Raw genomic sequence first — 22946 nt, forward strand, 5'->3', positions numbered from 1 at the left:
ATCATATCAGTCGTCTCGATAATCTCGACAATTTAGTGAAAAAATTCTGGGAAATTGAATCTTGCTCAAAGGAAAACGCTTGGTCGCCATCAGAGCAGCAATGTGAAACACATTTCAAAAATAATATCTCGCGGGACTCTAAAGGAAAATATGTTGTGAAACTTCCAAAAAGAAACGATTTATTACCACAACTGACTGATAACAAATTCAATGCTCGGCGTCGCTTTCTAGCACTAGAGCGGAAATTTGATTCAAATTCTGAAATGAAACAACTATATCGTGAATTTATTCATGAATATGTCAACCTTGGGCATATGAGGGAAATTTCCCCCAAAGAAATCGATGATTCACCTCAATATTTCTTGCCGCACCATGCAATATTACGCCCGGAAAACTCTACGACAAAATTGGGGACGGTATTCGATGCGTCCTGCAAATCTCAGTCAGGTGTTTCACTAAACGACGTTCTTCTTGCTGGACCTACTATCCAGAATACACTGATTGCGCTTGTCATGCGCTTTCGTATGCACGCCTATGTCATAAGCGCGGACATAGAAAAAATGTACCGCCAAATTTGGGTATACTACACAGATCAGCCTCTGCAGAGGATTTATTGGCGGGATGACAAAGAATCTCCGTTGAAAATGTTCCAGCTTCAAACAGTAACATATGGAACAAACAGTGCTCCGTTTCTCGCAACTCGGGTGCTACAGCAGCTCGCCGAAGATGAAGCTGAAAACTATCCTCTAGCTGCTCCTGTAGTTCGAACGAGTTTCTATATGGATGACTTGTTATTCGGCTGCAACAACATTGATACTCTGAAGAGTACATGCACACAAATCGTCGCTATGCTGCATTCGGTAGGATTCACGCTACGCAAATTTTCATCTAACTCGCAAAATGCTCTCGAAATATTCCCTGAGCAACTAAGGGAAACAAGAACCCTTCTCGATCTTGACGCTGACCAAACAGTTAAAACGCTGGGTCTGTTGTGGGAACCTTCTACAGATGTTCTCAGTTATAAAATACCAACTTGGTCTCCAGTTAGTAGATACATCAAAACAATTATCGTGTCACAAATGTCAAGTCTGTTCGACCCACTTGGCTTATTGAGTCCAGTGATCGTCCTAGCAAAGATGGTTGTTCAAACATTATGGAAGCAAGATTATCCATGGGACTATTGTTTACCGCCTACTGTCCAGCAAATGAGGCTAGATTATCAGCAGCATATTGCCTTCCTCAAGGATCTCCGTATTCCTCGTTTCATCTCATCGCTGAATAGTTTCGACAACATCGAGCTGCATGGTTTCAGCGACGCCTCCAAAAGAGCATATGGAGCTTGTATATACATGCGATCCATCGCTGAAAACGGTTCTTGTGTGGTTCATTTGATTGCGGCCAAATCTCGTATCGCTCCTCTTGAAGTAAAATCAATAGCTCGTCTGGAACTCTGCGCAGCTCTTCTTCTTTCACACCTCTTACAAATGGTGCTGGAAAGCATCGGTCAGCATAACAACATTATTTTATGGACAGATTCAACCATTGTCCTGCACTGGCTAGTCGCCACACCTTCGACTTGGCAGACGTTCGTGGCAAACAGGGTCGCGGAAATCCAGCGACTCACCTCGTGCGCAATATGGAGACACGTTCCTAGCGCAGAAAACCCTGCCGATTTAATTTCTAGAGGAGTACAAGCATATGGCATCGTGGAAAATTCCCTTTGGTGGAATGGACCTATCTGGTTATCGAATACCAATCAACGTTGGCCGGAAAACATAATACTGTCGTATCCACAAACAGATAAAATTCTAGAAGCACGTAAAATTGCTCTACATCTCACCGTTTCAAACTGTAATCTTATTGAACGCTACTCCTCTTTATCTAAATTACTACGCATCACTTCTCTCTGCCGGCGTTTCGTGCACAATTGCTCGTCGAAGGACTCTCCACGTATAGGTTCGATTACTAACGACGAAATCCATGGAGCAACATTATCACTAGTTCGTGTCGCTCAGCAAGAATATTTTCATCGCGAATTGGAAGCTTTAGCTAAAGGAAACCCAGTATCTCGTTCCTAACGCCTTCGTTTCTCAATCCGAAGATTCAAGACGGCCTTATACGTGTTGGAGGGCGTCTACAACATGCTGACATACCGTATAATACAAAATATCCTCTAGTGTTACCTGACAAACACCCACTATCGCTTCTAATTGCTACCTCTGCCCATGAACGAAGCTTGCACGGGGGACCTCAGCTGCTTTTATCAATAGTGCGACATGAGTTTTGGACTCTAGGAGGTCGTAACCTTGCCCGGAAGGTCGTTCAGAACTGTGTTATTTGTGCTAAAGCAAAACCTAGGAGTATTGAACAGCTAATGGGTCAACTGCCCCCTGCAAGAATATCACAAGCACATCCATTCAAATTTGTGGGAATCGACTATGCAGGTCCGATTTATCTAAAACCAAACACGCGCAAAGGAGCCCCAGTGAAGGCTTTCGTAGCAGTATTTGTATGCCTAGTTGTCAAGGCGGCACACCTCGAGCTCGTGTCTGACCTCAGTTCAGCGGCCTTCATAGCAGCACTACGTCGATTCATCGCCCGCAGGGGAATCCCCAGCACCATTTATTGCGACAACGCAACAAACTTCACTGCAGCTCAGCGTGAACTTCGAGATCTTCGTCGATTATTTCTATCACAATAACATAAGCAAGCAGTGTACATGGAAGCTGCTGCTCTCAAGATTGAATTCCATTTCATCCCGCCACACGCTCCCACATTTGGTGGTCTGTGGGAAGCGTGTGTTAAGTCCTTCAAGCACCATATGCGCAGAATCGTCGGCAACAATCATTTGTCAGCCGAATCATTTACCACCGTTCTAGCCCAAATAGAGGCCTGTTTAAATTCACGTCCTATAACTCCGCTATCATCAGATCCAAATGATCTGCAAGCCCTAACGCCGGGACATTTCCTGATAGGCCGCCCACTGTTAACAGTTCCTGAGCCCAATCTGGAAATCCCCGAGAATCGTCTCGACAACTGGCAGAAGATTCAGCGCATAACACAACATTTTTGGAAACGTTGGCACGAGGAGTATTTGTCCACCCTACAAACTCGATATAAATGGACAACTATGAATCCTAATCTTCTCAATGGATCGATTGTGCTGATACGCGATGACAACCTACCGATTGGCCGATGGTCGATGGGAAGAGTGGTGGCCACTCACCCAGGACAAGATGGACTAATACGTGTTGCTACCGTGAAGTTGCCAAACAGCGTCAACTTAATCAAGAGGCCCATCACGAAGCTATGTCCTCTACCAATAGAGATAGACCCCGTGACTGCAGCAGATCAGCCAACGGCCATCCCTCAATAGCACTCAACTCATTAGTAAAAAAAAAAAATTGAATAAAAAATGAATTCTTGCAAACTACAGGGTGGGCCATTTAAAGTGGAAGGATTTGTTTTTGCAATAGCAAAGTAAAGAAGTGGAATTTTAAATTATTTTTTTTGAAATTCATTTATTTTGGTCTTTGGCTTTTTGATTATGATATCTCGTAAATGACCGCCTCTGGCCTTGACCGCAAAATGTGCCCTTTTTTCGGCATTTACCATCACTTTGCCCAATGTTTCGGCCGATATGGCAGCAATTTCTTGTATTGGATATTGTCTTTCAGCGCAGCCGGGTCCTTGGTTTACCAGTGTATACCTTGGATTTTAAATATCCCCATAAAAAAAAAGTCAGGAGGCGTCAAATCAGGTGATCTCGGTGGCCAGTCATAATCGCCGTTTTTCGATATTAATCTTCCGGGGAACATTTCGCGCAATAATTTGGTCGTGGCAGCCGCTGTATGGCATGTAGCGCCGTCCTGTTGGAACCAGTGATTGTCCAATTCATTTTCACGAACAAATGGCAATAAAAAATCGGTTATCATTGTCCGATAACACTCCCCATTCACGGTTACCGTTGCTCCATTTTCGTTTTCAAAGAAGTACGGGCCGATGACTTTATCGGCATAAATGCCACACCACACAGTAACTTTTTGGTCGTAAAGAGGTTGCGTTTCGATGAATTGAGGGTTTTCAGTAGCATAAAACCGACAATTTTGTTTATTCACTCCTCCATTCAAGTTGAAATGCGCCTCATCAGACATTATGATTTTTTGCCAAAAGCCACAATTGAGAAGTTATTTTGAATGTACAGCTGAACAATTTCAGCGCGTTGTTTAGGTGTGTATTGTTCCATGGTTAAAATTGTACTGAAATGACGCTTCCAACGCGGTATGACATTTGTTAATCTGACATCTCTGTCAAAAGTTATGGGGTTGCCAGATGCTTCCACTTTAAATGGCCCACCCTGTAGATTGTAAATATTGAAAATACTTTTCAAGGTGAATATACAATACGATAATCGATATCCAATCAATAGCCTTTGTCCAGCACTTTCGAAATCTATAGTTCTTTGCCGCACTTGACCACCAGCCACAAAAGAAAAAGGAAATATACGTTCACTTTGAACAAACCAGTTGAACCTATAACACCTTCTTTTTTGCTTCTCGTCATCTTTGGAAGAATACTGTCGGAATACGTGTCATTCTCGGTGTCGAATTTAGCCGCGAATTTTAGGCGCTTTTACGCAAACGTTGTCGCGATTAGGCTCACCGTAATCTCGTCTCGAACAGGGGGTTTTTGGGGTTCTTATGATAGTTCGAGACCCCTTCCCCTCTCTAAGGGGGGCCTGCCATACAAATGAAACATAAATTTCTACATTACTCGAGATTTGATCAAGCAAATGAAACCAAATTAGGCATGTAAAGGTTTTAGGGTATAATAAATGTTTCTACGGTGGTTAGACGCTCCACCCCCCTCTCCAAGAAGGGGAAGGGGGTCTGCCATACGAATGAGATACGAATTTCTGCATAATTCAAGAATTAATCAAGCAAATGAAACCAAATTTGGCATGTGGAGGTTTTAGGGTGCAATAAATGTTTTTACGGTGGCTAGACACTTCGCCACCCCCTCTAAGGGGGAGCTGCCATACAAATAAAATACAATTTTCTGCATAACTCGAAAACTAATCAAGCAACTGGAGCCAAATTTAATATTTATAATGTGGTTCAATACTCCTCCCACTCTTATAAGGGGGGCTGCCATAGAAATGAAACACCAATTTCTGCATAACTCAAGAACTAATCAAGCAAATGGAGCCAAATTTGGGATGTGAGAGTTTTTGAGTACTATATAAATAAAAATGGATAGCCTAATGTGTTGATAAGAGCAAAACTCGAAAAAGGAATTGTCTGATTTAGAGCTGTCTTCATTCTATCATATCATTTCTTCATTCTTCATTCTGTATCAAACATTTATTCTATGTAACGGAAAAACATGCTATCTGCAAGTGGATTATGAATCTTGCACAAGAATTGTGTCTGAAAATAATCTGATATTGTAATGTCGAGTTTTGGTAGAAGTACTGAAATTTTATAGTAAAAACTAATTTTAAAGGGTAGATTAGAAGATCAATCAATGAACCGTTCTGCGACTGGACCCATGAACGCGCGTTTAGTAAGAAAACGTGAATGTAATAACGAAAAATAAATTTTGGGCGGGTCGGAGTTTGCCGGGTCATCTAGTTTATTATAAAAAAGTGTTTTTATAATTATTCACATCATGTTTTCCCATTATATTTCGCAGTGTAATTTATTATTTTCGCTATCTCAGGCAGACAGTAACATTTTTAGTTCGAAAACATTGAATTAACTAATTAAAAATTGAAAAAAAATGCGTTTTTCCACCACTGAATTGAGATGCGATTATATTTTTTTTCATTCAATTCGCCTTACTCTGTTAATATCACTGGAAATTATGATAATTTGATGTTTCAGTATTTTTTTAGGCTTCCAAGAAAACAAAAGAAAATCCATTCTCCTTATCACTGAGTGACTGGAAACTGAGACGACAGGACCAAATTGATCAGTGTTTACGCATAAAAAACAATGAATTCTCGCATAATTTTCGGAAAGGACCTATCTACATTGATAGATTCTTTTCATCGACATTCTTTTTCGTTAATGACTCGGGGATAAAAGCATTTCCTGATGTGTTCGAAGATCAAGAGTGTAGAAGGAAACTTCGTTGATCAAACTTTGTGGAAGAACTGGCGTCAAAGCTGTGGTTATCGAAAGAGAAAGTCAATGTACAGCCATTCCATGCCAAACCGATTAGTGGTTCTCAAATGTTCGTGAAAAGTGGTACTTTTGTTCTTTATCGCAAAACATTAGACCCGTATTTTTTATTTTTTTCAGTAGGGTGATCATTTCCATTTTAGGATTGTCCAAAAAATCAACTTTTTCCTTTTTTTCCAAAAATAACTTTTTTCAAAAATTCATAACTTTCGAACTACTAGCCCGATTTAGATAATCGACATGTCAAATTGAAGCCAATCATCTGGTCTGTTTTTTTAAATACTATACCTGCAGAATCCTGCTCCCGTTATTACAGATTGTATTCGTTTTTTATTGCTTTCATAGTCACGGGACCAAAGGCGCTATATTTTTTCATATTTTTTCTGGAGTGCTGAGGATTTTTAACAGAACATATGTCGAAACCAGAGAGGCGAGGCGAAAAATCATTTTTTTCCTCTTTTCTTCTTCTTCTTCTTCTTCAATGGCACTAACGTTCCTAGAGGAACTTCGCCGTCTCAACGTAGTATTACTTGCGTCATTTTTATTAGTACTTAGTTGAGATTTCTATGCCAAATAACACGCCTTGAATGCATTCTGAGTGGCAAGCTCTAGAATACGCGTGATCACAGTGCAAGTCGGAGGAAATTTCTTTGACGAAAAATTCCCCCGACCAGAACGGGAATCGAACCCGAACACCCGGCATGTTAGTTATGACGCTAACCACTCGGCCACGGGAGCACCTTTTTCCTCTTTTATCCAACACAAAAATTCATAACTTTTGATCTATTAGACCGATTCAGATGATCGACACATAAAATTAAAGCAATTTTTTTCAAAAAATATTAGACTTGTGAAAAAAAATGGATTTTGATTTTGTAATTATTGATTGTATTAGTTTTTTATAGTTCAATTGGTTTCGGAACCAAGGATGCTATATTTTTTTTATATTTTGTCTTAAAATCTGAGGTTTTTTACATAACATATCCAAAAATCAGAGATGTGTTATATTTCGTTTTAAAGTTATGATTTTTTAAAGTTAACATGTTCTCAGTAAGCGACTAGACTGGATGTATGCGACTAGAATTCAATTAATTGGCAAATGGCAATTTTTTTCAAGAAAGACTAGCTAATTGGCTTTAATTTGATATATCGATCATCTGAATCGGTCCGGTAGTTCAAAAGTAATAAATTTTTGAACAAAGTCATTTTTAAAAAAAAAAAAGATTTTTGGAACATCGGTTAACTTCGAAAAATCATAACTCAAAAACGAATAAAAATGCTTCTCTGGTTTCGACATATGTTATGTGAAAACTCCCCAGCTTTTCAGAAAAAATATAAACAAATATAGCGCCTTTGGTCCCGAGACTATGAAAACAACAAAAAACGAAAACAATCAATGATAACGAGAGTAGAGTTCAATTTTCTGCAGGTATAGTATTTTTTTCAAAAAAGATATGTTGATCATTTTAATCGGTCTAGTAGCTCAAAAGTTATGAATTTTTGAAAAAAGTAATTTTTGGAAAAAAAGAAGAAAAAGTTGATTTTTCGGACAACCCTAAAATGGAAATGGTCACTCTACTGAAGAAATAAAAAAATACGGGTCTAATGTTTTGCGATAAAGAACAAAACTACCTCTTTTCACGAACATCTGAGAACTACTATATCGGTTTGGCATGAATGGATGTGTAGGGGATCGATCAATGTAGATAGGTCGTTTTCAAAAGTTACGCGAGAACTTTTTCTTAATAAAGAAAATCTATTACATCACTGAAGACTTTCACGTTCTCCTTGGTCATTAAGCGAAGCTTCGTACAATTTCGGTAAAAGGGCTTTGAAACATCCAAAAAGGTATAAAAGTTTTATATCTTGTGAATAAAACTATAAGAGAAGTGGTTCACTCGCCCCTGGTCTAGCAAACTATATATCATCACCAGGAATTGGAGTCAGTTTCCGGAGGCAGATCCCCGAATAGCAGACATTCCTTGCTCGATCATTACCATTTGTTTGCATTAATTATATTTCGCACACCAGATAGGGTCTCGCTTGTTCGTCACACGTTTCGTTCGCAAATCGAGGACTGTAACGGGGACAAATTTGCATTGGAGCACAAAACTACCGGGGCGGAATAAGTTAATGAAAACATTTCTCATTTGCATTCACGTTTCCGTGTTTGATTGTGATCTGGGTGTTTTTCTTCGCCAGTAAAGAAACATCGGCTTAGAGAGATTAGGCAATGAAAGTTCCGGGGAACAAGCTACTGAGGGGCTACCCTTTGCACGGAATGGTTCGAAGCGAAATAACTCTGAAAATTGAAAACTGAAAATTTCTCAGATGCTTCCACAAATTGCAAATGGGATGCTTTTATCTGAGTTCCAGTAACAATGATGATAACAATGATCAACGTATCCCAGCTTGTAGACGGAAAAAGAATTTCAGAAGTTTTTTCCGCTTTTTGACCAATATAGCTAAAAGCTAATCATAAAATTTTTAATATTATTGTTAACTTGTAGACATATAACGGGCAAAGGTGGTAATATTTGTCCCAGGATGACGTTGCTTATAGAGAGCCCAATCCAATTTCAGATTAGCAGAGAGCTTTTCTACTAGCTCGAATAAAAGTGCAGGGTTGTTGAGATGTGCAGCCTGTCCTGCCATTCCCAAATGATGATGAAGATTTTGTACAGTCAATCCGAACCAGATTGTGGATTGAGTATTATTCTCCGTAACACAACTAGTAAGTTTATATGAATGAGATGAGATAAGAACGATGAATCCTAGAGCAATCGGTGTTAAAATTGAAGAAAATTTCACAAAAGTACATTTAGAGAAATTACAAGTGGTTTTATCATGTTTGTTTAGAGGCATTTCTGTAGTTATTTCTTTCTATTTTTTCAAACAACTTTCAGTTAAAGATACGTACATATTTCCTTTTCAATGAATCTTTATCCGTGATAAGATGTCAAGCGATGCCTGCCGATATTCGCCTTTATAATGCAGAGGCTAAACATATAACATAAAACATTGAATAAAAAGCCATATTTGAGTGATTTTTTCAAAGACAGAAAAATATTTCAATTTACAAGATTTTTACCGACAGACGTGAGATATTACTTTATAGTCGAGTTATTGCAAACAATGAAAAATTCGTGAAAATTTGTAAATTCTAAAAAAGTCTACGTTTCAACACGAACATAAGTCTGGCATCTTTGATATGGGCGCGGTGCAAAGGGTTGTTTCTTTTCTTCTGCGTGTCAGTGCAAAAAGTTCTGATTATGCATTCTTGACACTCCTATATTCGCGCGAAAAATCGTAATTTGTGTACTCTGGACTGTGCGCGTCTCTGTGATATTGTTATTCTGTATTTTTAGGCGTTATTGGTATTTATTCAAAGAAAAAGATATAATTGAGTGAAAAAACTCCAGAAAATATTTTTACCTTTACTTCATTCAGTTTTATCTGTTTATGATCGTTTGTCTGCTCTCAGCCACCATAGCAAGAAACCATGCTAATCTTATATTTTACCCAACCAAGTATCAATTTATGCTTTTCCTAAACGGAGCTTGTGGTCTAATTAACCTGTTCACGAATTAATACGATGCTCCTATGAGTAATAGATAACGGTACTCAGTATCAAACAAAGTAGTCACCCACACAAAACAACACACAGTGCGTTGAATGCATAGGAATGTGGGACAAAAATCATAACAGCAGAACTTAGCCATTGTAAATATTTGGTGTGATGGAAAAGATTGTTCATAAATATCTGAACTAAATGTCTCAAGCGACAAAATATTTGTTCATCTAAAGTGAAAAGTTCTGATCAAAACTTCAAAGACGCTGAAATCAATATTTCAGTAACCGCTGGTTTTAATTATGTTGAAGTAGTTGTTTTTAAAGAGTAGAATGATTGTTTGCATTAGTGTCTTATGTCATCTGAATAATCAGTAAACAAAATCTTTGTTAAAATGGCATTAATTATACATTTATTGCATTGATGGCAAAAGTAGATAAAGATATACAACGGATAATAAAAATAAAATTATGTATTGACTATACTTCATATGATTTACTCTTGGAGACTATTTCGAAAGATTTCGCAAGAAGACGAATTAAATAATATATTTTTTATATAAAAACATCACATTGAAATACATTGTTGAGTTAATACATACATATAGTTCATAAAATAAATAAAAAAAAAAGTAAAAGGAGGGTTGTGTCCGAGACACAACCATATAGTTGGCGTAGGATTCCATTGGGCTATCTGTAGATTTTGGATATGTTTGAAGAATTACATCGTTAAACTCTTTGATAATGATTTGGTGACCCTGAAAAGGGCCGTTTTGTTTGGTTGTTGGGTACTGTTTGTTCCCTCCACCAATGTTTACCGAGTGATGACATAATTATGGTAAACAGTCGGTGGATGGTGCGTATCAGATAAATGATACAGAAGTGGAACGAGATATGATGAAAACCACCCTCTGTGATCCTAGACGAGATGCCTCCTTTGTTATGTATGGATGAAATAAAGAAAAAAAAAACTCACCAATGTAATATAAAATAATAACCAATACCGAAAACAATTATCAATTCTTCTAATCAGTAAAAACGTGTTACTTAAATATAGAGAAAACATATTTGAAATGAAAAAGGTATTTTTTTAAAAAAATTTACTTTCTGAGTATTTATTCAACCCAATGCGAATTTTAATTGGACTAACAGCACCTAATAATACATGTAGAGCATATGGGAAATCCCTTTTTCTAATATTTCTTCACTTTTCCAATTTTTCTCACCGTTTCAACTATCCGTGGGTGAAAATTAGCACAACAAATTAGACAGCTCAAACCAAACGACCCGTTCTCGAGCGGGAACACACCTTGGTTTTTATTTATGAAAATCGAAATAAATTGTTTCATACATCAAGTCATTTTTAACACAACTGCTACCATATACAATTTTACACTTACACTTGTGCTAAATTTTTCACAATACACGAAAAAAAAAATTCATCAATCCATCATGAAATGACTGAGCAACACGCGTTTGAAATTGGACAATTTTCTCGATGTGCTCGATTTTCGATTTTCAATTTGTACCCCAATATGTTCCCGAAAGACGTAATCCCACGTCAAAAAATGTTTATTTTTCATAGTCTTGCATATATTACTGCTTTTTCAAGGAACAATAATTCCGACCAGTACGATACACATGCCCAAATTTAATACGACCGCAAAGGGTTAATAGTAATTTAATTCAGCCACCTCATTGATGCTCGGTCTATCAGACCTATGTGCGAGTATAGAAAGGTTAAGCAAACGATTTGGCGCGATCAATTTGCACGATCGCGGAACAGAATTCATTATACTGCTTGGATTTTTTTGTTTTTCGTTTGGATATGATGGTATACGATGCTATTGGTAATATGAAAATTTTGAATTGTCGCTTTGGTGTGTGTTTTACAGAACAATTACAGAACAAAACTTTGGTAAAATAAATATTCAATTTTAGTTCATTTAAACTTGTAGAGACTGTGAAGTCGTAATGCATGACATAATAAACAAATCTTAGAGAATTTCCTGTTCGATTGGTATGCAAACGATATCACAAAAACGTTTCATGTTTCCTGATTTGGTACCCTAAACGAAAGACCTAGTCCTTCATCAAAACATGCTAGGCTTTCGTACTCATTTGATTACACAATAATGACCATCGAAAATACAACTAAAGGTATTTCCGGATATTTACGACCATTATGACCGACGTTATCAAATGCTTCAAAACTCTGAGACAATATTCCCCATTAACCGTCTGACCAGGTGGAACAAACGAAATGATTCACACTCGACAAAAAAAATATAATAAAGGAACAGAGTGTAAAGTCTAAAATTTTAAGTGAATTTCAAAAACGCTTCGTGAAAAATATCAAGGTATGAATTTAAAGTTTTTTTTCTATTTCAGATCCTACGAACACTTTTTTAACGTGGTGTGGATAAATGTAGTGGACAAAATATCGAGAAGAATTAAAAACTCGACTTCTTTCAGCTTTCGTTCGATTTCTAAAACGCGCCTGAAAGACTCTTAAATACAGAGATATTTTCGTTTCAATGAAAAATTACCCCTTAGCTTTTTTTTTTTCCAAAATATATATTTTTATCAAGGCTCATATGGCGTTAGCCTCACGGGGCCGGGAGTCCAATACTTTGACAATTTTTCTTATTATCTATGTTAGTAATATGTAACCGATTACTCGTGGTTGGCTCGAGGTTAGTATTACAAGTGTTTTCGTAATTGGGATGTTGCTGTCTCCAATGCTCTGTACGTGTGCCCGACACGGGATACTTCCTATTGGGATGCAGCTGACCATTAATCAGCAACGCCCCCTTGTCTGTAACCCATATCTAGCGTGGTGCGTCCTCTCGACTCAAGGAATCCAGGATAGAATGGCCACTAGCCGGCGCAATCATCAGTTCGTGTAGAGTTGTCATGAGCGGTACAACCTTTGGCTCTTGTTGAATGTTCAGTGGACATTCCCTTTGCTTTTGATGTTTTTGAATAATTCAATAAATAGTGATAGCACCGCAAATCGAAGGCAGTTTCGAAAGCTTCAATGTTTTCTGTACAAGATAATGTTATTGGTTTGGAGAAAAAAAGGTATTTTTGCATCGATATTGAAAAATTGATATGTTGGCCTGCGATCCGTTGTCCAATAGAGCACGAGCTGATTGCTCGTCGCCATTGATATCCTTGACCACACTTACTACGGTGGACAGGAAAACAAGAAGAAAGGTGGCATCCGTCACTCGATAACTAGGGCCTTCTCTCGGAATCAGAAGGGGCCCCGTTCAAGCCGCCCGGTCAGCCAAAACTCCAACCCAGACCTCGATTTGATCATGCAAAGCTACTCGAGCCAAGAGGATGTCTGTCTAACTCCCCAACTGTACGTTCCACCGTTGTCTCCGACCAAAAGTAGCCCACCGAGCTCGATAAGTCCGGTTCAAAGCAGTGAGTACCTTTATTTCCACTTCTGATCATTAATCCATTAACACCTTACGGACCGCTCACGAGTTTTCACGTTTTCGCGTTCCTTATTTACCGACTTGTGTGAAATTAGTGGATAAAAGTTTTTGTTGCGTGCAAGTTTCTGTTGCTGGATACCATGAATAATGAATTATTTTAATTGAAATAAATTCATTGTTCATCAAGTAACATCTTTCACAATCATGCTCATTAGATAGAGAATTGAATCATTCATATTTCCACATAATTATTTTTTTTTCTTGATCGTGACAGAGAAAGGTTATAGACTGAAACGTGAGCATAGGTCAATGTAGGAAAATATACAGAATTATGAAAATCGAAAAAAAAAGTTGTTCGAATAAACTTATCGAAATTATTCGATAGAGAAATATTTTACCTATCTTCCAGCCACAATTTTATTAATCGGAAAAGGGTCTAAGAAATGTTATAGGCCAAGTTGTATGGGAGAAATTAATTATTTTAAAGAAAATTTAAAAAAAGGTATTTGAAAGGACCCAAAACACCTTCTCGAGATAGTACTTATTCGATATAGCACATTTTTATCCATCTTTAGCAAAATTTTCATTGGTCGGAAAAGGATCTAAGAAAAGTCATAGCCCAAAGTATAGGTTTTGGGCTATAACTTTTAACTTGTATGGAGGAAATTAATTAATTTAATAAACATTTAAAAAAGAATATTTTTATCCATCTCCAGCAAAATTTTCGTTGGCCGGAAAAGAGTCTGAGAAAAGTTTAGGCCAAAATGTATACAAGTTGAAGTAAATACGAAAATGGAAATAGAGAATTTCTATTTCGAAAAAAAAATTAAAGAACAGTGTGGGAAGTCGAATTTTTAGGCGATTTTTGAAATGCTTTAAAATCGTGAAATATCAACGCATGAAGATGGGATACAAATCACTTCGAAGCATAATTTACATGGATTTACACGGAATATTTTACAGAGAAATTTGTATCTCGATGTATGTAGAGGTAGTGAACAAAAATATCAGGAAGAAATGAGAAATCGATTTCTATCTGTTTTTTCAAAAATGTCAATTCCAATTATCGTTATCATTTAATTGCTATAACGTTGTTGTAGGACCGTTCAGTACAGAGATATTATTTTTTGAACGAAAAATTTAGAATTCGTATTTAATGATGAATTGTTCATTAAATAATCATCGAAAAACAGTTTTGAAAACTCCAATAAATTCTATACACCCAGGATTTTTTTACGCGGGGGATGAAATTTTGTTATAATTTGTCGCGGTACAGTATAGTAGGTGTACTTTGAGTATTGTCTCAAATTTTCATTTCCAAGCCTATTGAGAATGGGGAAAAAAGAAAAACTAATTTTTTCACTATAGCTCTAGTAGCATATACGAGAATTATGTCATTTTCTAGTTTGGTACCCTGTAAAATATTTTCCATAGTGCTGGTGACATGTTTGGGGAACTTTTTACGAACTCATGAGTACAATACAATTATAGAGTTCAGGAAAATAAAAAAAATTGAATTAAAAAAAAAATTTAAACTTATAATTTTTTTTCGTTTTCGCATAGTTCTCGAAGTTTTCTGAAAAAAAAAAACACAAATATAAGAAAACACAAACGAACATATTTAAATATAAAAAAACAGGACTGAGTTTCAAAATTCTAAAAAAAACCTAAATTTGGGAATATATGTTTTTTGTATCGTGCGACATTGTTATAATTCTGAAAAAATCATACATATCTATAAAAGGCGTAGGAACACATTCAAATACGAATTATAGTAGTACTGAATCTCTAAATCATCGAACATCAATATTTCAAGATTTTTTTAGTACCGTCGATGGGGGTGAAAATGGCTAAAAAAGGTAGTTTTCGAACCTTTTGTTGAATAACTATCGTAAATTAGCGTAAAACACAATTCTGATTGCGTAGAACTGTTCTCTAATGGTGAACACACGTAAGGGTTCAAGGAATTCTTGATTTTTTATCATTAGGGTGATCATTTCCATTTAGGGTTGCCCAAAAAATCAATTTTTTCCCATTTATTTGCAAAAATTACTTTTTTTAAATTCACAACTTTTGAATTACTGTACCGATTCGGATGATCTACATATTTAATTGAATAGGTGACCATTTCCATTTTTGGGTGATCCGAAAGATAATTTTTTTCTCATTTTTTCCAAAAATTACCTTTTTTTGAAAACTTTTAACTTTTGAAGTACTGTACCGATTTATATGATTGACATTTCAAATTAAAGCCAATTAGCTAGTCTCTTTTCAAAAAAAATATTATACTTGCAGAAATTTTGGATTTTGGTCTTGTAATTATCGATTGTATTTTTTTATAACTTACATTGTCCGGGACCAAGGGCGCTTTTTTATATGTTTTCTTGGAAGTTAAGATTTTTTTAGATAACATATCCAAAATTTAGAGATGCGTTATTTTGTGTTATTGAGTTATGTTTTTTTTTAATTAACCGAAAACTCATTTTTCCTTTTTTTTTTGTGTTCCAAAAGTGACTTTTTTTAAATTCATAACTTTTAAACTACCGGGCCCAATCAGTTTATTCGATGTACCAATTTAAAGTCACATGTCGCATAGGAATATTGAACGAAAACTGAAAACATGTTAACTTTGCAATATCCCTCGAAAACGAAAAAAACACCTCTTTGGTATTCGGACATGTTGTGTAAAAAAACCTCAGCTTCAAGAAAAAATATAAACAATTTGGTGACCTTAGTTCCGAAACCATGTAAGCTATGAAAAACAATTACAATCAATAATTACGAAAACAAAATCTGTTTTTTTCAAGTTTAATGTTTTTCAAACTAAACTAGCTCATTGGCTTATATCGATCATCTAAATCGGTCCAGTAGTTCAAAAGTTATGAATTATTGAAAAAGGTCACCTTGATGAAAAAAATAAAAAATACGGGTCTAATATTTTACGATGAGGAATAAAACTACCAATTTTCATGAAAATCTGAGAACCACTATATCGGTTTGGCATGGAATTCAATTTTGTGCTTGACCCATTCTCTCAGATTATTTCGAAAATATTGAAATTCGAATGAATTTGAATTCACTCCATCGACGGAATTTTTTAGGAATTTATTTTTTGATTATATTTCTCGATATATCATAAGTAAGATGCACTTTTAGTTTTTTTTTCAAATTTTTATCTCAAAGCTATTGAGAATGGCGAGCTAAAAATTGAAAGGTACATTTTTCACCGTAGATTCTATGGTGAATTACATAGGGATTCGAAAACTAGTCAAAATTTCTGCCAATTTCTTCATTATTAGTTTCCGTTCGCCGACTTTCACCGCCACCATTAGAAATATGCGCCAACGCCTGTTGGTCAACAAACTGAGCAGTTACCTGATTCATTGAGATAGCATTGTTAGTAGTACTGTCGATTCCAGTGGATGAAAATCCGGGATGAATTAATGAATGGTGCTTTTTATCACATGAGCGACATGTGAACTTAGAGACACAGTCTCTCACCCAATGACCTACCTGTACGTAAACAGTTACTACACAATCGTTTAACGTTGACAAAATCTAATCTTTCTTGGATCCCCATTTGCATAAATCGTGGACATTTTGCCAGATAGTGTTGGTCGCCACAGCATTGACATATAGACGTATTTTTCCCGCTCTCCGTAGCTGTATTAACGTTTTGTTTTTGACTCTTAATGGTCATTTTTTGCTGATTGCTATTTAGTTCCAAAATATTCGATGATACTGCATCCAAAACTCTCGTCCTCCTCTCCAGGAAATTCACTAATTCTGAGAAAGATGGTTCTTTACACGATGACGCATGCTCCTCCCACAGTTGCAATGTATGCATATCAAGTTTTGAGCACATCCAGTGTACAGTCAATGCTCCCCAATAGTCTGTCCGCTCTCCGAGTTGTGTCAGGATTTTCAATCTCTGTTCAAACTCATCTACTAAGCGATGGATAGCTTCCGCCGATTCTCGTTCTATTTTCGGGTATTCCATAAGAACCTGAAGATGCCGCTTTTTCAATAAATATTCATTTGACTACCGCTTTGCGATCGTCTCCCATGCGATAATGTAATTCTCTCCAGTGAGTGTAAGTGACTCGACAAGTTTGGCTGCCTCTCCTTTTAGGGACGATTTAAGGTAATGGAATTCCTGAAAATCACTAAGTTCCATCGAGTCATGGATGAATGAAACATACGTCGATTTAAATGACAGTCAATCCCGGTAATCACCATCAAACTCCGGCAAAGTTATTTGTGGCAATCGAATTCCAGAATGAAAACCCATCGCATGGTTATTCCTTGCCATTGATGAATCCAAAATTGGCATGCTTTGCGCTTGAGCTTGATCGCGCTTCGCCAGCAGAGCCGCCCGTAACTCATAATATTTTGTCTCAAAGTTGGCACAAGCCTCGTTATCTTCTTCCTCATATTCTCCTTTTTCATCAAACCCATAATCTCATCTTGAATCTCGTCGAAATCCTTCCACATTTGCTCCAATTTATCAAGTCTTGTTTGAATTTGACCTTCATAACCCTTCAAGAAGTCAGCCTGTCTCTTCAATGAGGCGAACAACCGCTCTCGCTTCTTAATTTTTTCCTTCAGTTTTCGATCAGCCATTTTCCGCAAACAACCCGTCGACGAAGATGTTATACTCCGATGATGACGATACCGAGAATCAAAAAACAACACAAGAAGTACCGCTAGAACACTATAACTCCTTTGCACAGGTACTCACCTGAGACCTGTTCATGTAATGCCTTGTATGAAAAGTGTAACTAGAGCCTTCAAATCATGTGTCGTTCAGTATTCATATATAGCCTTCCGTGTAATTCCAAAAAGATATTCGCTGAGATCCACTTATTTCCTGTTGCCTCCGTGAAACAACCGTACCGATAGTTAATCGTGTCGATGATTCAAAATCCTCCAACAATGCGTTGTCACCGTTCATAAAAGTAGAAATAAAATCCAGGAAGCACCACAAACCATCAGCTAAGTTAGTGGACAGGGACTCACCTGAGACCCTTCATTAACAGGCCTTGTATTTTCCTTTTAATAGTTTTTCCTTTCTCGTTCCAGTTGTACAGAAAGCGTAAATCACCTCGTCGCAACTACTCGAAGATCGATGATTCTTTTTCAAACCGCTTCGTATCCTTTTCTGCACTTTTTCATCTTCCAAAGCAGATCACGATATTAGAGTTCTAACAATTCAATGTATCTCGTACCAGAAATAAAATCAAGAAAAGAACCAAGAAGCATCGCAACTATAATTTTATTTTGTTGGAAGGCCACTCACCTGTGGCCTGCTTCAACCAGGCCTTGTATTTATTTACTTCGAAAAACAATGATCGTTGTTGCCATGAAGCTTTCGACGTCAGATACTTAGAGCGTCTTCCGAGCTTACATGTGAGAGTATAGATTATAGCATGAAATATTTCAGCGTACTCTGATAGACGTTCGACGTTCTGAATGAAATGAATCAATTCGCGCGTATAATAGATTCCAATAATTATAAATCAGACAAATGTATATTCATTAGATTCAGTCGCCGATCCTGGTCACGGCACCAATGTTGTGGCTCAGCGGTTCGTGGGTTGAATTATACCATCATTCCTTCTATCCCAAATTCCATACATCTTCCAAAATTTCCTTCTCATTCCAGGTACCACAAAAACGATTCTTCAGGAAAGTTCAAATAAGAATTTGATTCAATTTCCAGGTGAGTATCCAGTCGAACATTCCAGGTAAGTCCACGTAGGTACACTGATAGTTTCTCCTTTTATTCCAAATTTATTCCAGATTTAATTTTTTACATCATCGATTTATTTCACAGCACATCAATAGGAACAAAACTTTCTTATCACTCTTTTATATCCATCTTCAAAAGGACCTATTTTACTTCTCCCCATCCTTTATCTATTCAGTCGTATTTATTCCTTTTCTGTCTCTCTATCTTTCTATCTATCTCTTACTCTGGAGTGTCTTTATTTGGGGGTGTTCAAGTGTATAACACTTAGTGACACAAACAGTGACAAATACAGTTTTTTATTTACTGTTATTTTGTAAATATTGCAGTAAACTCTAAGTTAATCAATTTTTTAGTCTTGTAGATCATCAAAACCTCGACGAAAGTTTCATACTGATACGTTTGGTCATTTTTCAACAGAAATATCAAAATTACGAGTAAGTTATGGGAACAGTACATCGCACACTGTACCAAATGTACAAAGTGCTATGCGCACCCTCGGAACAAACGATTCGTAACTTTGGTTTTCACGAGTTTGTCCCAGCATTTCGAAATTCACTTAAAATTTTCTACTTCGTAATCTGTTCCTCGATTGTTTTTTTTTCTCGTGTTTTGTATATTTTCCAGAATATTATTTGCACACTCTGTATTTTTGAGTGCAATTAATTTCTCAAACAAATGGAAAGCAAAAGGCGTTCAAACTCATTTCATTTTCTTTCTTTTTTAATTTGATAAAAGTGGCGTTGGTAAATACATATATAATGTCAATAAACAACAATATTTATCATTCATCAACGAAAGATAAATTGAAAAGATCAATTGAAAATAATGTACAGAACAAATAGTATCGAATTGCAATTTCGGACAGTATCGCTTCTCCAGCGAATTTATTCCACACATTCATTATCGAACGATACAAACAGTGCACCCAGCATCCTACCAACTATTGCAACTTTCTTCTCCACAGCAAATCAAACAACTTTGGTAAAAGCGGACGAAGCTCCGGGACAACATTTCCGAATTCGAATGAATCTATTTCCAACTGAACTTGGTCCGGTTTTCAGCTGCTGAATTAGTTTTTGCATCTAAGCGTAAGTTTAGAGACATTCTGTGTGTTCTTTGTGCAATTTGGTTGGTTCAGGTCAATCACGGAGAGCAACTACGAATTGTACAGTCTACCCAAGCTCAAGCTCAAGCTAAGCGTAAGTTTAGAGACAACTCCGAGTTGTTATTTTCCACAGAAAAAAGTTTGCGGATGTTACACATCAGCGATCCACACCGGATTCCTTCTAAAGCAAAGAAAGTTTCTTTTTGTTTGCGTTGATAAATTGGTAGTTTAGTTTGTTGTGCGATAGAAGTTCGGATTCAGGTTCGCTTGTCGTTTTCCGGAATTATCGATTGATGCTTGGTATATGGTTGGTATATGCTGGGCATTGAGGTTATAAATAAATTAGATGAACTGATTGAATACAAAAACGACCTATGAATGATAAAATTTTAAATCATTTGGAACATTCAAGTTCCCGCGGAAATTATTTTTCTGTACGTGATCTATATTCGGGGAATATAATTCCTTTTATGGCACATAAATCTGATGCAGACTTGGAGTATTCAAACAGTCAGTATCAGGCTTGAAGACGCATCAGACGTAACTCCGTAAATCGTGAGGAACGGACACCAAATCATTTTTATTCCTAAAGATAATAATACTAATAATGGAGTGATACTGGTGAAGGAGGAACAACATCTGATTCTGGCCAAAACATTAATGTGTTCCGGATCACCGAGGGAAACTATTAAATAATACTTAATCAAATTCTCCGGAGTATAATAAAAAAGCATGTGACTTGTTTAGCAGTCGAAGTCGGAAAGAACTTTATTTCAACAACTACTTTGACAGCAGTATGTTTATCCCGCCGAATGCCGAATACACGAATAATTGAAGTTATCTAAAGTGTCTATACAATATACTCATTTGATAGATGTTCGAATACACTCTGAATTTCAGCTAATCTAAATTTGTATTCAATATACAATAGTTATAAAGCTAGTTTTATGAATGAAGATATTTATTGTTAATCATTCATCATTCCGAGCGATCTCTTTCGCATCTCTAGAAGTTTAAAATAATTGAATGGTTCTATAGTTTTGAAACGGATTGTGTTTAATCGATTTAGCGACCTTCTCAAAAGTGTCTTCCACTATTTTAAGGAGGTTCTTAATCCAATAGCCTTTTGACGGTTACCGGCCCTCTCCACCAAAAGATACACAGATGAAGTAGACGAAGTGTAATTCAATTTCCGGATTTTAGTTTCATCTCCGTTCCAGCCGGGAAGCTTGTCCCGTTCGATCGTTAGCGAACGTGTCGTCGAAGGCTCGTCCGTTGAACTACCGCGGCGATGATGGTGCTACTGATTGTGTACTTACCGCCCGCACCGGAAGCTGGGAAGCTCTACTACCAACTTGCTTGCGTCTCACGAACGGAACAGTTTTGCCAGCATCGTAACCAGTTTGCTTTCACGCTAGCTTTTTGCTGTTCCTTCGTAAAAATGGGCAAACATTTTGCCCTGCAAACTGTTTGTCGCTGACAAACTTATAAAGCCAATGCATCTTTACCTTTCCGTGAAGATGTATTTGGGTTCATTGGTGCTACCGTTGAGTTATGGTTCTTTACTTACTTCTAAATCGAATGTACTGATTTAAATGAATTTTCTGGGAAGAAAAATTGCCAAATGAATGTTGTAAGTTTATGGCAAGCTTGCTACTGGCAGAATGTTTCAAATTACCAAGTCTGTTGTAGCCTTCATCAAGTCATATTGAGAATTTAGAAAAGAGACAAAATTGAATTAAACTCACATTCGCTTTTTTTTTTGTGTCGCACAAAAACTCTGATATTCATCCCTTCTTACTCTGATTTCTACGAAGCTCCCCTTCCAAAGTATAACGCTCAAAACAATACCTGGGGGCTTTTTGGGCTTCGTTCTTGAGCTGCCCGTTTGTGATATTAATATTATGTGAACTTGAGAAGCGAACCATAGCTTCGAATATCTTCTTCTGGTGGCACCATAGATTGTGGAAACAACGAACGTTGGCGATGGAAACAGAGTTTACGTTTGGACTGCACCATCGAAGGTTCTTATAAGGGAGGTGTGGGTAAAACGGACATGTTAAGAAGAACTTCAATTATACAGGGTGGGCCATTTAAAGTGGAAGCATCTGGCAACCCCATAACTTTTGACAGAGATGTCAGATTAACAAATGTCATACCGCGTTGGAAGCGTCATTTCAGTACAATTTTAACCATGGAACAATACACACATAAACAACGCGCTGAAATTGTTAAGCTGTACATTCAAAATAACTTCTCAATTGTGTTATTTAAACGTGGAAAAATAAAAATAAAGTTAAAACATCGCCTGGAGACAACACTATACGTCGATTATATGCCAAATTTATATCGTCTGGTAGTGTTGGTAATGCCAGTCATCTGTGCAGACAACGACCAAGGCGTTTCGACGAGAATATTGATGCCGTTCGAGCCAGTGTTGCAGAGACTGCCGTAAATGAACCGTGAATGGGGAGCGTTATCGGACAATGATAACCGATTTTTATTGCCATTTGTTCGTGAAAATGAATTGGACAATTACTGGTTCCAACAGGACGGCGCTACATGCCATACAGCGGCTGCCACGACCAAATTATTGCGCGAAATGTTCCCCGGAAGATTAATATCGAAAAACGGCGATTATGACTGGTCACCGAGATCACCTGATTTGACGCCTCCTGACTTTTTTTTATGGGGATATTTAAAATCCAAGGTATACACTGGTAAACCAAGGACCCGGCTGCGCTGAAAGACAATATCCAATACAAGAAATTGCTGCCATATCGGCCGAAACATTGGGCAAAGTGATGGAAAATGCCGAAAAAAGGGCACATTTTGCGGTCAAGGCCAGAGGCGGTCATTTGCGAGATATCATAATCAAAAAGTAG

At 37.1% G+C, this 22946-nt stretch overlaps 2 protein-coding genes across 2 annotated transcripts; both read left to right on the plus strand.

The window, feature by feature from the left end:
* Positions 1-314: 314 nt before the first annotated feature.
* LOC129773012 (uncharacterized) lies at positions 315-2078 on the plus strand. Its single transcript, XM_055776561.1, has one exon. It carries the CDS (start codon positions 315-317, stop codon positions 2076-2078), a length of 1764 nt encoding a protein of 587 aa, XP_055632536.1.
* Positions 2079-2719: 641 nt separating this feature from the next.
* LOC129773013 (uncharacterized) lies at positions 2720-3376 on the plus strand. The gene has a single exon (XM_055776562.1). The coding sequence runs from the start codon at positions 2720-2722 to the stop codon at positions 3374-3376; it is 657 nt and encodes a 218-aa protein (XP_055632537.1).
* The last annotated feature ends 19570 nt before the right edge of the window (positions 3377-22946 follow it).

The sequence above is a fragment of the Toxorhynchites rutilus genome, chromosome 3 (genome assembly GCF_029784135.1).
Source record: "Toxorhynchites rutilus septentrionalis strain SRP chromosome 3, ASM2978413v1, whole genome shotgun sequence".
NCBI classification, from domain to species: Eukaryota; Metazoa; Arthropoda; class Insecta; order Diptera; family Culicidae; genus Toxorhynchites; species Toxorhynchites rutilus.